The 17017-nt window shown below is 43.3% G+C and overlaps 1 protein-coding gene across 1 annotated transcript; it reads left to right on the top strand.

Moving 5' to 3' along the window:
- Nucleotides 1–7745: 7745 nt before the first annotated feature.
- On the top strand, nucleotides 7746–16318 carry LOC113124661 (amyloid-beta A4 precursor protein-binding family A member 1-like). The gene is made up of 12 exons (XM_026297708.1): nucleotides 7746–9608; nucleotides 10003–10311; nucleotides 10826–10865; nucleotides 11007–11152; nucleotides 12723–12755; nucleotides 12994–13080; nucleotides 13250–13450; nucleotides 13907–14086; nucleotides 14716–14928; nucleotides 15259–15378; nucleotides 15627–15767; nucleotides 15936–16318. The coding sequence occupies exons 1-12, from the start codon at nucleotides 7746–7748 to the stop codon at nucleotides 16005–16007; spliced, it is 3405 nt and encodes a 1134-aa protein (XP_026153493.1). The 3' UTR covers nucleotides 16008–16318.
- The last annotated feature ends 699 nt before the right edge of the window (nucleotides 16319–17017 follow it).

Below are 17017 nucleotides of genomic sequence, written 5' to 3'. Positions count from 1 at the left end.
TATTATGAACTATAGTGTGCTTCCAAATTTGTGGCAGTATTTTGGGGAAGAGCCTTTCCTATTTCAACATGACAGTACCCCCCCATGTCAGGTCTATACAAAGGGATTTCCCCCAGCTTGTTATTAAAGACCTTTACAGGACTGAACAGGGTCCTGAGGTCAACCTGCCTTTGGGTTGAACAGAATTTGCACCAAATGGGAGCAAACCTTTTCAGCTCGTTTCAAGAAACGACAGCCTTCTCAGAGGAGTAGAGGGTGTCACAGAAGGATGCTGATTGATGATTTTGTCAAATCAATTGTATGAACCCCCCCCCCCTTTAAGACCCTTACTGGAAGTGCTTCACTGTTTAGCAAGAGGCCTGAAAACACAAATGACCTAAACTGTGTATTACAAACCAGCAGAGGGTCGAAACATTTTGTAACCATCTAAAATATTTGTCCTGGCTTCAGCCTTGAACAGCTTGCAGGCATTCTGAATCTGTGAATATGAATGTCAAGCAATTCACTGCAGTCTTACAGTACATCCATCCATCCATCCATTTTCTATACCCGCTTTTCCTGGCTCAGGGTCACGGGGGTCTGCTGGAGCCTATCCCAGCTCTCTCTGGGTGAAAGGCAGGGGTCCACCCTGGACAGGTCACCAGTCCATCACAGGGCCACATAGAGACAAACAACCTCACACACTCACACTCACTCCTATGGGCAATTTAGAGTCACCAATCAACCTGACATACATGTTTTTGGACTGTTGGAGGAAACCAGAGTACCTGGAGAAAACCCACACAAGCACAGGGAGAACATGCAAACTCCCTTACAGTACATGTAAACCTAAAAATGGTCTGAAAAATGTTTTTTCTCTAATTTCTGGATTTCATCTCTTATTTCACTTTCAGGATGGAATGGATTTCAAGGCAGAAAAGAAAAAAAAAAAGTAAAAACCCTGCTTTAGGTGGAAGACTGGACTTTCTGGGAGGAAGGGAGTACTCGCATCCACATTTGTGATCCATCTGTTGGATGAATCACATGCTGCCTTCCTCCTCTTGTCCCTTTGATGTGGTCTCTTACATGGTCATTGCTTCACTTTCCTCACACCCTTGGTCATCTGCATTTCACAAGATATTGTGGACATTTTCAGACCAGATATTGCAGGTGAAGTCTCTCCTGACTGTGCCCAGAAGTCAGGACTACATGCATCAGTGTAGTTTGTAGTGAAAGCACTGAGCATCTGAATCATCTGCTCGAGACTCATAAAATAATTATTTTCAAATGTAAATTCTACCTATACTAGTTGTTTGGTTTCTGTACATATTAAGCTCTAAAGACATTTTTAGTTTACAACCTGCAGCATTGTCACCAAATCGGTTTAGTTTGCTGGTTGTCCGTGTCTGTGTCAACAATACAGAGCTTAAATTCATTACTGAATGCATCATGCATGTCGTAAGCAGAAGTTATTGTTTGCATGATGATGCAAATATGACGTTCTCATCAGCATGTGACTAACCGACCCTCGAACGTCCCCTCTGATCCTCCGCCGTTCTTTTGGGAACGTCATGGACCACCAAATTAGCCCAAAAACAAGCAACTTAGTTTGGCTTTTATTATAGGATATTTTTTTCTTAAATGTTTTGTCATAACATACTACTCATCTCACACTTGACCTCATCCGCTCTCAGGATTGGCAGTGAACGTCAAATGGTTTTCATTATTATTATTCATATTTACCACAGAGATTTCTCTGAAAACAAAACATGAGTTTTTATGAAAGTTTTTTCCTGTGCTTTGACTCCATCTGTTGAAAGAAAAACAAGTAACAGCTTATAATCAGGATCTCTCACTGTTTATGTCATTTAGCCTACCAGGTAGTTCAATATTAACCACACAAACAATATAATGAATATAAATGATGATATTTGTAATAAGCATGAGCACAGTACCTTCATTTATGTATCCAGATTGATAACATTACTGCAGATACACTCTGATGACCTGATTGTGCACTCTGTAAGATTGGACACTTTGGTTATTACTCTACACGTCAACCTCCTCCATCACATGTTGTTGTCATAGTAACGGCTGCTTTGGCAGAAGGGTGCATGTGATTTAGGTGAGAATGATTTACAGGGGTTCAAGTGTAGAAACAGAGACTATAGATCTGCTGTGGGAGTGACACCAAAACATGCCCAGACTGAGAGTCTCCAGAGTTTAACATGCAGTGCTGACAGGTTCAATTCCAGCCTTCAGAAAGTGGATGGGATTATGTGTGGAAAGAGAAAGATTGTGATCCTGAGAGAAATATAGGGTTACATAAAAGTTTCAGTAATTTTTTTTTTTTTTTTTTGCTAAAGTATGTCTTTCCCCATATGTTTGTTATTTTACTTAGTCTTAGTCCTTCATGCAAGATGAACATATTAACTAATGTATTAACTAAGGTTTTTCAGTCACCATGACTTCTGAGTTATCAATGTCTTATATCTCAATAAGCCATCACATTCATCACATGCATATTAAGGCACAGAACTCAGGAAAATCCTACAGGCTGCTAGTTCACAACTGATTCCCAGGTAATTTACAGGTGAGTAATGATCAAACGTCATGTTAACTTTCACTCAGGACACGTGCTCAGTTTTCACTCTCAGACTTACACATGCAGAAGTGGATCCATAGACTTGGGGTAGGCTGAGAGTTAAGTACTAGGCAGAAAGAATGAACTAATAGAGAGCAAAGAAAGCAGACAAAGAGCAGGCTGCTGACCAGGTGTCCATATACAGGCAAAACAGAACGATATAGATTGGTGCATTCAGAATTTGTGTACAGAGCAAAACAGGTCGGCAACAGTTAACAAGCAGGTTGGCAGGTTGGACAGTCTCTAGAGAGATTCAGCAGACAATCTGGCCACTGATGGAGGTGAGTCTCAGGGAGCATGTAGAGGGCAGGCTAAGAGGAGAGTAAGGAGAGGTGAAGCTGAGGGATAAAAACAGAAGGACAGGACAGGAAGTGTTACCAAAATAAAAGTCCAAAACAGGAAGTTTGAAGAATCAGGACAACCACATACTATACTGTGGCATAATTTTCACCATGCTATGACTTATGACTCATGACTTATTACACTAGGCTGTTTTCATGTCATATGTTACATGCAGCAGGGCTATGTTTTCTTCTGTGTGTGCTGCTCCTGGGTCTCCCCCTCCTCTCTCTACTAAGGTGCTGCTGTGGGTGGGACCAGGTGTGGAATCTTGATTGACTAATTATTCACCTGCTGACCAATCACAGGCTGGGGAAAAACTTTGGAAGGGAGACCATGAGCGGCATAGTCTCCTTTCTGTTAGGTAATGTATATTTATTGTCTGTTGTTGTCTGTGGTTGGGAGGTTAACTAGGTGAGTGGGTACCCTGTACATTTTACATCACACAGTTCTAGTTAGATATGCTAGGTTTATGAGTTGTTACCACACTGTGTTATTTTAGAGTAAAAGTCACTTTTTAGTTAAGTTAGACAAGGCTTTTTGTTTCCTTTTATTTCTCAGTCTAGCCTATGAGTGAGGACCTGTTTTATTCTATTCATTAATAAAACACTACTTGGCATTTGAACACTGACTCTTTGTCTCAATTGGTTGTCGACACTACATTATGTTGTCTTTTATATAATAAGGGACATAATATCATCCTATAATAAGATGTCATTTTTGTGACTCTGTTTACATTTTGTCCTCTGCTGTACATGGTTAGTTAAATGACCCTGAAAGTGGATTTGCTGGTAAAATGTTCAATTTAGCATTAAGTTAATATTAACTACTACCATGTCTGATGAAGAAAGTCTAATTTTCCCTCAGAGGTTTCCCTTAAGAAAATGTTTTCTTAAACATAATTTACTTGTTGAGAGATTGAGAAAAATGTATAAATAAAGTGTTTTTAAAGGTTTTTAGTTATTAGTCTAATATTGTTTCAGTGTGTCAAAATCAACTGACATTCAATCCTGTGCAACATTTTGGTTAATGGAGGACTCAGTGTTGAATCACTGTCAGTGACACTTATTCAACAGTAAACACAGTGAGTGGTTTCAGGTTTCAGGTGTCCCTGTAGACCCCCTAGTTTAGCCTATATTCCAGTATCGGTGTTGTCATGTTTGCTCTCTGGGCTATCAAATATAAAGGTCTGTGGCAGACTACCTGTACTGTTTCATAACCCATCAGATAATCCAGACAGATCCCGGCAGGTAACAGCGACACCTCCGACAGACCGGGGGAATATAAGTGTTAGCGGTGTTGCAGCAGGCGGCCAGAGCCACAGCAGCCAGCGCTCTGCGGGCTGCAGGTGATGGAGTAGGTGGGATGAAGCTGTCGGTGTGTGTACCACCCGCATCAGCAGTGTTTGTAAAGGCGCTTTGTGCTCGGCTAATCCACTCTGATGTCACGGTGCAGAAGGAGGGGCTGAGCTCTCCGCCTTAATCCGACCAAGTTGTCTAGAGGGACCAGCCGAGCCAAGAGAGCGGGAGCAGGGACGGGGGGCGATGTGTTCTGCAGCGGCCGGATCCGGGCCTCTCCTCCTCTGACATGCAGGTAAATGAGTAGATGTCATGCGGGCAAGCCGAGTTTAGTTGGGGGCCAGGACGGCGCAGCGAGTAGGCTTTGTATTTGGTTGTTTTCGTTGATGGCGGATCTGAGATATGCGGAGCACTAATCCAGGCCGTGAGGAGGGGGAAGGACGCATTTAGACAGGTGTCTGATTGACGCACCTTTGATTTTTTTTTTTCCCCAAACAGAAAGAACATGTATGTGATTCCTAGGATGGATGTTCTGCATCATATCCAGAATAACCCCATTAACACTTTAAACTACACCCTGGATTGTACTATAAACGCATTGATTGTACAGAGGTGGAGAGCAGGACTGATCATTCAATATAAGAACCAAAGGCTTTTAACCTTTTACCATAATAAAAGTATTTAAGGCCATGGGGGTGGATTTAACAAGCGTGTAAGTCTTCAAAATAAAACCCCTCGCCAGTTTAGCCCTTGTCCACTGATCCCTCTTTGGAGCAATGGCGTAGTCTACATATAAACACAATGTAAGCATCTGATGCCCTGATGAGTGGGCCCGGGTCCGTGATGTGTGTGTGTGTGTGTGTGTGTGTCATTGACAGGGGATGAATCATGCTCTCCAGAATAGAAAGATGAGAATCCTTTAATGTCTAGACCATCACAGCGAAGAATTATTTTCATTACTGAATATCTGTTATTTTTTTCTAAATAATATTTCAGAAAATAGTGAAGCTGTCTGCCTTTACTCCCCAGGTTCTGACACCCAAAGCTCTATTCATTTAAGTCCACTGTTACATAATTCAAAGAAATGTATCAAATCCTTACAGTGGTGAAGCTGGGGTTAGATAATGGTGCCATTGTTTTCTTGAAATGAGTAGAGGCCAAATCAGTAATGAAAATTATAGTTTCGTTTTCTGCAACCGAATATTGAATGAATCAATCATTTAGCCCTTACTTATAATTTTAGCACTAGTTAGGATTGTAGGAGAAGATGGATAGGCTTCATTTTCAGGCTAGTGCACCATCAGGGTGTATGCTTAGGCTGCAGTTTGAATTGAAGAGGTTGATATAGTGATGTTAGATACCACCTGTATAATGCACATACTTTAATTACATAGATGTACCTTTAGTCCTGCCTTTCTCTGATCATTGCACCACTCTGCCTGTTATAGTACAAAACTGTGGGTGGAGATGACACAGTCATGTAAAGGTCTATTTTTAAACCCTACAGTTTTTATTCCAGTTTATTATTATTACAGTTTATTAATTTTAATTCTACATGGTCGTCTATAGAACATGGGGGTGAAACAAAGAGTGGACAGCTCTGCCTGTTTGGTCGTCATTTTCACCTTACTGCTGTTTCTCAATCTGCGTTTGTGAGTATTCCTCCTAAAAACACTGATAGTGTGGTCAGCTGAAAATATCATGATAATAATCTTCAGCAGTGTTCAGATATTTTTTTAACAGACTGAATCTGGTAATTGATAAAATCACAGACAGGTATGTTTATAATGAAATAATCGTTACTTCAGCCCTAAATGAATCAAAAATGTCTTCTTTGCTTTTCATTATGCTCAAATTTTAGGCATGTAGTGAAGAAAATGATACCCTAGTGAATAGATGCACTCAAGTGAAACTCCTTGCAAGTACATGTAGCACATGTATGTTGTTTGTAGTGTGTATTTGGCTGTGAGTATAAGATCAGCGAGTTAATGGGCTGGTAAATCCCTGACCCTACAGCTTTCACTGCAGCTTGACAGATGGCAGTACAGTGCTCAGCTCACGGCTCTAGAGGCCTGTGTGTCTCACCACCATGCTGGCCGGGCCATCTGTGACCTGGGCAACCCCTCCTCCCTGACTCTCCCTCCAAGTCACCCAACCACCGCCATCCAACCCTAAACTCCAGGCAGAGAGAGATATTAGCCACCCTGGGAGTCTGCCCTTGTTCCTGCTGTGTCCCTTCATGTTCCCTCCCTGGCAGTTGTGGTTTGTGCTCAGATTACAGGCTCAGCATTAACCTTTGCCCTCTGTGTCTTCTCTCGGTCCGCTGCATTCAATTTTAAAAGGCTAGAATTTATTTGTCTTTAAATCTAAGATGACAACCATAGCAGTGACCCTTACAGTGCAATATGAAACATATTGATTCAAGATAAGCTGCAGTAATTGACAGGAGTGATCTAATCTTTGGTTTGCTAAGATGAGTAAAGATCCCCTTACATAAAGCACTGGATCAAATCAATTATAAATGAACTTATATAGATGCTAAAAACATTACGATTCAAAGGGACTCAGTATTCCCTTTAAAGTGGATTAAGAATCACAAATCTTACCAATTCTTTTTAGATTTCCTGATTTGGGTCATTAATGCCTAAATAACCTTTTCACCATTGGTGACATTTTCCAGAACAAGAATATTCTTTTTGATACATCTAGACCATCAAGGGCCACTGCCAAATTAATTTGTCTGTCCCCTACTTCAATCCTCACCTGAGTTGGTATCTTCCAGCTTCTGAGTGGCTGAACACACCTGATTCAGGTGATCAACCGTGGGTAGGGCAGGGATAGTTGGCAGTGGCCCTCGGGGAACATGGAACGGGCACCACTGCTCTAGTAGATTTTATTTCTAGCGTTGACCTCAGACACGGTGAAGCCTGTGATGGGAAATACCCTGATAGCCTTGTCATATTAAATAAATATCACAGCTGGGCTTCTCACTCACAGATGCTTTTTATTATCCAGATTGCTGCTCTATCCATTCCGCCCTGTCAGGTCATATCTGATACCAGAAAGATGTCCCTCGATGTCCTCACCCTCCTCCTCTCCTCCCTCCTCTCATGCTGTGCCATATGCCAGCTGCTCATGGACATGCCAGGGGATTTAAGTTTTTGCCCTTAAGATTATAGATACAGGAAGTTGCCAGCCTGCTACTCAACATTATCCAAATATTTGCTTTGTGTGTTTGTGTCAGTGTAATCTCAGGTTGGAGAGGTGTTGGGGTGGAGGGTTAAAAAGATATAGTAGCATGTAAACAAAATAAAGGAAATAACAGCACCACGAATGCAGTAGAAATTAACCACAGTGTCATTGTAGCTTTTATTTATTATCATATATTATATGATGTTTATGTTCTGTCTCCATCTCTGCTAGGTTGTGCTTTGATTGGAGTTTCTTTTACAAGAGGGTCATGTTCTGAAAATCACACCCCAACCATGAGCAACAAGTATCAGGGAGAGGCAATGGAGGATGCAGGTGAGGAGAAGAAGGTGCCCCTGAGGAGCAAGCAGCCCAATGGGGCGACACCAGGGGAACCTCCTGTACGTCGCTCCTGGAGGCCGTGTCAAATGCTCAACCAGGATGGAGAATTTAATCCCCATCATCATCATCATCATCACCACCACCCTCCTCCAGTACGTGGACCGCCACGGCACCGCAGGCGGCCACCATCAGAGCAGGGGCAAGGACAGAGCCAAGCTCAAAGTCCTGGTCTGGTGCCAGTGGCGACTTCTTCACGGCTAGATGGGGACGAGAGTCGAGACACTGAGACTCGTTCTGTTCAGCATACACGCCATGCTGTCACCCGCTACCGGCGACATGGTGACCCTAACCCCAGGCTCAGAGGTCACAGACAGAGACAGCCAATCAGAGAGACACACAACTCCTCACCGGGAGCAAATGAGAGAGAGGGGCCAGTAGATCTGCAGGTGCAGCAACATTTGTCATATGATGCTGCTACGGACCAGTCGCAGCAGAGTTTTCATCAGACTCCCATTACTGTTGTTACCCCTACACACCTCTCACCTGGACCATCAACCCATAACATGCAGCTCCACCCCCAACAGATTCCATCTGCTGAGGCAGAAGAGGATCTCCAGGACCATAAGGTGGAGTGCGGAGATGATTTGGAGAAAATTAAGGAGAAAGGTAAAGAACAAGAACAAGCAGTGGATGATGGAGACCAGTGCACAACAAGTCACCCCAGCTCCAGCTGTGATGAGGGGCAGACAGCCAAGGTTGTAGCAGAGGAATGTGCACAGAAGGTGGAGGACAACCAGGAGCAAGGCATTGATGATGTAGCGGAAGACATTGCAGCTCGGAGAAGTGAAATCACTGACCTGTGCTCCGACACGGAGAGTGCTGCCTCACTTAGCCTGGATGGACCACTCCACAGCCCACCACCGCTCCATTCACCAACTCCTCCTTCATCCCCTGATGTTCCACCTTTTCCCCAGCTGGATCACTTCAGCGAGGACACCAGTATGAGCCCCGTACCTGACAATGACCTACTTGAAGATGAAGATGAGGATTCCTCTCAGTCATGCTCGTTGTCTCACTCCACTTCCTGCTCAGAATCTTATCCAAAAACCTATGCAGACTTTTATACAGAGTCTCACCAGAAGTCTTACCGTGAGCCTGTCTACGAGTCCTATTCAAAGCCAAAACCTCACCCTAACTCTTTTCCTGAGCCCCTTAAAACTGACTACCCTGAATTACCCAGAGAACCTCACAAGCAACCTTGTTGGAGGACTCAGCCTAATGAGGCCCAGAAGGAGTCCTGCCAAGAACCCTTTACCAGCCATAGACAAGAGAATGTACAAAGAGGGGCTACACCTTCCCCCACCAAGGGCTGCTATCACGCCCCAAAGCAGGGCAGAGAGCAAGTTTCACGTCAGTCCCCTCTGGACCGTTCTGTTGGCTGCCGGCTGCACCACTATGATGGTCAGTCGGACGGGGAGGGGGACAGTGCAGATCAAAGCCCTGTTCCCAGAAGCTGCAGGCAGCCACGTAGACAAACGGAAACCCAGGGCAAGAGCCTCCCATCTGGGCAGAGTAGCTCAGGAGAGACCCAGGATGAGCGGAACACGGTGGGTCTCCTAGGGACAGAAACTTTGAGGTGTTCAGGAGATGCCATCAGCCTGGTGATTAAAAATATCAAGGAGGCGATTGAGGAGGTGAAGACTAAGACAGTACGCTCCCCATACACACCTGACCAGCCGGTGGAGCCGATTTGGGTGATGAGGCAAGATGTCAGCCCCACAGAGGATGTGTACCCACTGCAGACCACAGCTGGTCCTGTTAGTATGACGTCACCTACTATTACTTTTTCATTTTAAAAATGTGTGTCACAGCACTGTCATCTGCTCCTCTTACAACACCTCAGTTCATTCATTAACTGCATGGAAACGAGCCTAAATTTGGAGCCTAAATGAGCAAATATTACACTTTTCCTCAGTATTAATAAATCAAATATTTGGAGATTTGGAGAAACTGCAGATCAGACAAAGTTCCTTAAGAATGGTTTATGAATTTCCAGGTTCTACAAGAAGATATACATCCCTAGCTTTCAATTTACTTTGGACTAATGCTAAAATCCTGAATCACGTATTGTCTGTGTAACATGTGAGCATGAGTATATGCATTGCTGTTTCAAAGGAGTAATATTTTTCTTTTTTTGTTTCCTTGTCTCAGTCCTCTCCTCACTCCCCCTGTCAGCCACTCTCACCCCGGGAGCCACTCAGTCCGTTCAGAGCTGAGTCATCCAGAGCACTTCAGCCCCAGCATAATCGCCAACAGCAGCCCCAACACAACCATCAGCGCCACCCAGGCCACCACTCACAGCAGACGGACACGTCGAAGCCATCACAAACGTATGCACAGACACAGTCGTACGCGCACGTGCCACCTAATCAGCATCAACAATATCAGAAGCTTTCACGTCAACAGCCGAGTCCACCGGTTCAGCCACAGTCGCCTCCACAGCAGCCGTCGGTCCAGGAGGTGAGAGGTCTCAAACAGACATCCACCAATCGGTGTGGAAATCACAGAGAAAAGCACCTCTTATTGTTCCACATCCTGCCCATCCTATCCCGTTTTTAAGTTTTAGAATATCACAATCCAGTAAAAGTTGTCTGTACATGAACGGACGGTTTGCAGACAGGAACCTAAAATGTTCTACAGAGAGACAGATACAGAGAAAACACAGAGCCCATATCATAGACCAGTGTACCACAGTAAATGAACCCAGCACCCTCCAGGGTATTAAAACCTTCCAATTATTAACAGTCTTATGTTAAAATGTGTTAATATATATGGTTCAGGATGCTGAAATTGAAATGCAGATATGATGATAAATGCTGCTAAGACTAAGATCTTTTACAGGGTGTTTATCTGCCAGCAGCTAAATGGCTGACAGAGAAAACCCTGCAGAATTTAAATGAGTTAGGAAGAGACCTGCAGTATGTGAACAGAAATAATAAGAATGGTGGTGTTTTTCTTTTTTGTGCCTTCTCAGATTCGCAGGTCTCTTCCCCCCTTTCCAACATTTGTGGACGGTGAGTGGGCTCACACTCCGCCTGCATTGTTTTTCTCTAATGCGATCAATTCTCAAACAATATCTTTAGTTTTGTGTACTTTACATACTGGTACATATATGTGTGTTCATGTGCCCTAACAAGTACATTTGGTTCATGCAGTGCCTGGACCATGTGACCCAGAAGACCTTATTGACGGCATCATCTTTGCGGCGACCTACCTGGGCTGCACCCACCTGCTGTCAGAGAGGACGCCATCAAAGAGCGCCCGCATGCAGCAGGCCCAAGAGGCCATGACCAGAGTCCGGGTGAGAGCAAACCACAGCTTGCACAGTTTCACATTTCTGACAAAATAAATAAGACACCAGGCTGAATTCTGGTGAAATGTGACTGTGATGGTAAATATTCCTATTTAATACAGCAGCACAGTCAGAAAGTGCAGATCTTTAATTGGAGTGATTTGTTCTGTATAATCATCACAAAGCTTCAGTGAAGAACTGTCGGTCTGTGGAAAATTTACATGTAATAGACTGTTTAACTGTATACTGAGGGGTTAATGCTTTTAATTAATGATAGTACAGACTTCAGGGACTTCACATATTAAAGCTCCTGGGTTTAGGGGGTGGAGTACATTTTCTAAGACGCTTGGACACAGCGTCAGTGATGTAACTGAGATTCACTTCAAATTTGGGTCTTTTAAAGCCAGAAACCCTTAGCAGGCAACACAGCCAGCGGCTGAAAAGTCCTTGGGTTTGTGCACGATGCATCGTCCACAGATCACCGGTCCTGATCTGCAGTCATATAGGCTTCTCTTCTCAGCTCCACTGGATGTTACATAAACTGGAGTTCAAGAATGAGAAGCCCTGGAGACTGGAAACCTCACTCTCTGCTAGAGTCACAACGTGTGATCTCAAAGAAGCAGCATGCAAAGAGAAAATACAGTTTAACATCAATCAGTGCGTGGAGATGTGGCTTGTATTGTGTGTAATATTAGCCGACCATGTGAACATATTAGAATGAGCTGAAGGTGGGTTGTTTAAGGTAGTTAGTGAGAAAGACGAGCGCTAAGGCACTGTAATTCTGAAAAGACGAGCAAAGAAAATGAGAGGCAGGAGAGGACGGGAGCAGAGCTGAACTCTGGTCACTGGATGGTTGACTGACAGATCCAGGACATGGCCTCTGATGAGGTCTGAGAGTCTCACTGGGAGGGAGATTAGGAACTATATAATAAGGAGTCTTTTTTTCTTTTCGAACAAAAAAGACAGCATGGTGGTCTGGCATGGGTAGTGGCTTTCTTGGTCTAATTTCAAACTTTGTGAAGAATTCATGTGTAAGGTGACGTGAAACTTTATAGAAATAAGGACACACCCTTGTGTGCAGCTTGTCTTACACACAGTTGGTGCTGTAGCATTACTGAGCTCATGTATTGATTTAGATCTTAATTAAACAGTGAAACAGCACAGGTACATTTTAAAGAGCGAATGGTGGCCCAAGCCAACATGTGGAGCCAGAAACCCGGAGCCGAGATGAGACGTCTGCCAGAAACACATGGGGCTGCTTTTATTTCTTCGGGGTAGTTTATGTCACATTGATAAAGACAGAACTTTTGATAATGTTTGCTGCAAAGGCCTCTGGCAGCCTTCTGTTGTCAGATGTGATAGGCAGCAACAGCTCTGTCCTCCCACACACACACACACACACACACACACACACACACACACACATATAAACCACACACCTTTAAGGTCCTTTTGTCCCTTAATTTGGCATTTGGAATTGAGACAGTCGACAGTGAATAAGGCGACTGGATTTTTGCCGATCCATTTAAGGTCATTTTTTTAAAAACAGTCTTGATTTATCTCTTTCTAATCACCACAGGCTGCCCAGAAACAGGCGAAGAACAAGAAAAAGGTGCGTTTGTTCTGTTTCTCTATAATTGTAAACTTTTATGTACGAGACCATTTCCAGTACTACATGTTTTATTTGTGGCATGCACACGGCCTGAGACGTAAGTGAGACGTAAGCTCATTGGAGCCTCTGTTTGTAGTTCAGTTTGATGGCTCTGGACGGCTGCCTGTGCTGCTCTCCTGTCTCACCGCTGTTCATCAGCCTGTTGCTTCTTCTGTTCACTTCTTTTCCTGTTGTGCAGAGCCCTGACGGGGAGGCTCCGTCCACTGCTGAGGTTGATTTGTTCATGTCCACGCAGAGGATCAAAGTCCTCAATGCAGACACTCAGGTATAAAATCATAATATGGACCCCGTACCTCAATCAAAGAGCAATATTAGGTTGGATTTAAACTTACATACATCACAATGTACTTGTACGACACATTTTCCCTCCCCATTCTCCAAACCTCATTAAAAAAGCCTACCATAAGTACCTCATGTGTTTTTTGGATCATCAGGAGTCTCTAATGGATCTGCCACTGAGAACCATATCCTACATAGCCGACATCGGAAACATGGTGGTCCTGATGGCCCGGGGAAAGATGGTCCGGTCCCGCAGCGCACAGGAGAATCTGGACAACACAGCAGAGCAAACCACCATGGGCCATGATGACAGACGGCTCTACAAGATGATCTGTCATGTCTTTGAGTCTGAGGATGTGAGTTATGGCTGTTGTTACAGGGTATCTGCAGGGTTTCAAAAGTCATGAAAAGCAATGAATTTATTTAGGCTTAAAAATGCATTAAGAGGTCTTACATTTCATTTACTCTTGCCTGCTGTAGGCAGTGATATTAGTTAACAAGACTTATAGTGACATTGATACAAAGGTCAGGATGATCAGAAAATAAGAATTGGGAATTACCATTTAAGAACTGGTTTTAGGTTTATGGTAACTATTCAGTTTATTTTTGAGAGAAGGACAGGGAAGACCCCCGATCTGTGAGAGTCCTTATAAATATTCTAGTATACTGCTGGTGTGTCTTACTGGGACATAAATAAGCCTTTTAAAGGTGAGGTTTATGCTCAGCTTGTCTGGCCATATAAAAGTACCACACAAACTATAGAAGCTACTGTCCCTCACAAGCTCTGGTCCTGCTCTTTCCATCACTCGCAGGCCCAGCTGATAGCTCAGTCTATCGGTCAGTCTTTCAGCGTCGCCTACCAGGAGTTCCTCAGGGCCAACGGCATCAACCCTGAAGACCTGAGCCAGAGGGAGTACAGCGACTTGCTCAACACTCAGGACATGTACAACGACGACCTCATCCACTTCTCCAAGTCAGAGAACTGCAGAGATGTAAGTCAGCCAGCAGGTGGCAGCACAGTTCCAGGATCTTTTAATTCACTTCAGCTGAAATTTACTCAAATATTCAACTTCACACACTGTGGTTTTTACAGTTTTTACAGCGTATAGAACAACAGTGCCTTTCAGTTCAGATCAAGTCATTAATACTTGAACTCAAAAGAGCTTGTGCCATTATTTTTCTGCTCGCCCTGTTTTGGTAGTTTGCCTTCCAGTCTTTTCAAATGAGCAGCTGGTTTTGGAGGCACAGCTGTTACTCTGAAAAATGTCATTTAGTAAAAAAAAAAAAAAACGTCCCTTACTTCAGTATGAAGGTGAATTTGTGATGCTCAACCTGGTCTGACCTCAGACCCCCCTCCCTCCTCTCGCTGCTCTGAACGCCTGCTGTCATCTCGCATTTTGTGCAGTTGGCTGCAAGAAACCTAAACTAGATGTAGCATTGTTTCATGTTTGGATGACCAAGTTACTTCACTAAGATGTTAAACCCAATTTAATCTGAATTTTACAACCGAATGAGAGGTCATGGTTTATCCAGCAAGGGAGGACTCATGAAAGTGATGATTTTCTAAGTGAAATCTCATCCTACCATTAAATGAAACAAAGCCTGACATGTTTGCCTGCAGGTTTACATTGAGAAGCAGAAAGGGGAGATCCTGGGTGTGGTGATAGTGGAGTCGGGCTGGGGCTCCATCCTCCCCACAGTCATCATAGCCAGCCTGATGCATGCTGGTCCAGCTGAGAAGTCCGGTCGACTCAACATCGGAGACCAGATCATGACCATCAATGGGACAAGTCTTGTGGGTTTACCACTCAGTACCTGCCAGAGCATCATCAAGGTACACTGCTGCTTCTGTGTGTGGGTTTTTCCATTGTAATTCTAATCCTTAAATACATTCAGAGCTGGGAGGTTCCTGGGACAACCAGCTGTCCTTAGGTTACCTGGTTTCACTCACACTGGCTACGTAAAGAGGTGGTGTTTGGAGTGTGCAAACACACCACAAAAAAACGACATAATCAATAAACATCTATAGTGAACCAAACAAAACTAGCATAAATATCTGACAATTGTTTATACTCGAAGGAAACAGGAAGCAGGATTATTGCTGATGGTTGGAAGTTTTCCACTGGCCAATACCCATTGTAGATTGTCCTGACTCTGCCTCCAGGGTCTAAAGTCTCAGTCCAGGATCAAGATGAACATTGTCAGGTGTCCCCCTGTCACTATGGTGCTCATTCGTAGACCGGACCTCAGATACCAGCTAGGCTTCAGCGTCCAGAATGGCATTGTGAGTATCAGGACTAATCGTGGTTGAATTGTGGCTGCAGGATGATGCTCTTCACCTTCATTTCTGCAAGACTGTGTCATTTCTTAGCAACAGATTTGCTATTATGACGTTTATGACATAGCTACACTTTGAATCTTTGGCCTCAGAATTCCTGTCACTGACTGGTATTGCCCTGTGGCCTAGTTTTATGTGCTGGAAGCTGGCAATTTGAGTTGATTCCCTGCTTTTTGACTTTGTCTACGCTGCAGATCTGCAGCCTAATGAGGGGAGGTATCGCCGAGAGAGGAGGCGTCCGCGTTGGTCATCGCATCATTGAGATCAACAGCCAAAGCGTTGTGGCGACGCCACACGAGAAGATCGTTCAAATCCTGTCTAATGCCATGGGGGAGGTAGGAGTAGCACTGAAAGTCTCTTTTGGAAATTAAGAGGAAAAATAGATGCATGAGTGCTCCCTTGCAGAATGTTAAATTTGCTTTTTAAAGGAATGGCTATTTAAAAAAAAAAAAAAAAGAAAACAAGAAAAACCTCATTGTCTTGTCAATGTCTTTCTGCTCCAGATCCACATGAAGACGATGCCTGCAGCCATGTACCGTCTGCTGACAGCACAGGAACAACCTGTCTACATCTGAACACACTTCTTTCTTTTCACCACACAATTACTCTTTACTGCTGTCCAGCCATCTTTCAGTTGTTTCAGTACCTTTCTTCTCTCTGTATCCTGGTGGATATGACTTGACTTGCCTTAATTTGTACACTGCACTGTTATGTAAACATGTACATCTTGTTTGACTGCAGCAGACAGATTATCTCACTAGGCCAAGTGTTGATGTGATGTATTTTATTTGACCAAAGAGGAATTGTGGGTTTTATTGTGCATATTTAGCTGGCAGTAACAGTAAATATTACCTTTGGTTGAACAGCTGTGATATCTGAATGTACTCTAACCGCATTGGACCTAGAAGATGTCAGGTGACCCAAATGATAAGGAATTTCTAAACTGAAGCCATCAAGTCAATAGGTAATGCATGTACTGTTCTGCTGAATAAACTAAAGAAAGAGCAGTGGCCTATAAAGTCTGTTTTATTCATCAGGATCTGAACTGAAAGCATCGCCTATTAATAAAAGGACTGACGTTCCAGTTTCAATGCATTTCAAATTGATTACCTTTACTTTCTAATCAAATATTTTATTTGACCTGAAATTCACACCAGATTTGAGCTCTAGATCTACTAGAATCACAACATTGACCAAGAACTAAAGTGGGACATGACATATTGAAAAATCCACTATAAAAACAATGTAAAAAATTTATTTATTTAAATTTCCCATGAATCTGTGCTGTAACACTCAGGTAATCACAAACTATAAAAGAAAATTACAAACTAGGACATACAGAGGAAACTGATCAATAAACATGATTGTCACATTCAAGACTTGACAGTTCGAGTTCAGTGTATATATAATACAAAAACATAAACACAGTAAAAATGTGATTGTCTCAGAGTTGCATGCAGCTATAGAGTGAATACAAATTTTCAGGAACATGAGCTTTATGCTACACTGCACCCATTAAATCCATCTCAAACCTCATCTGAACTTTGTGTTCACGACATATTTTTTCCAGTGAAATTTGTGACAT

Source organism: Mastacembelus armatus, chromosome 12 (genome assembly GCF_900324485.2).
Source record: "Mastacembelus armatus chromosome 12, fMasArm1.2, whole genome shotgun sequence".
NCBI lineage: Eukaryota > Metazoa > Chordata > Actinopteri > Synbranchiformes > Mastacembelidae > Mastacembelus > Mastacembelus armatus.
Note: the sequence above shows the minus strand (reverse complement) of the source record. Positions and strands in the feature narration are given on the sequence as shown.

Bases quoted from the DNA above. Each gene is read 5' to 3' on its own strand.
- LOC113124661 (XM_026297708.1), top strand. From the start codon at position 7,746: ATGAGCAACAAGTATCAGGGAGAGGCAATGGAGGATGCAGGTGAGGAG. The intron at 10,312-10,825 runs GTGAGAGGTCTC...GTGCCTTCTCAG, and splicing joins AGCAGCCGTCGGTCCAGGAG to ATTCGCAGGTCTCTTCCCCC. The intron at 12,756-12,993 runs GTGCGTTTGTTC...CCTGTTGTGCAG, and splicing joins AGGCGAAGAACAAGAAAAAG to AGCCCTGACGGGGAGGCTCC.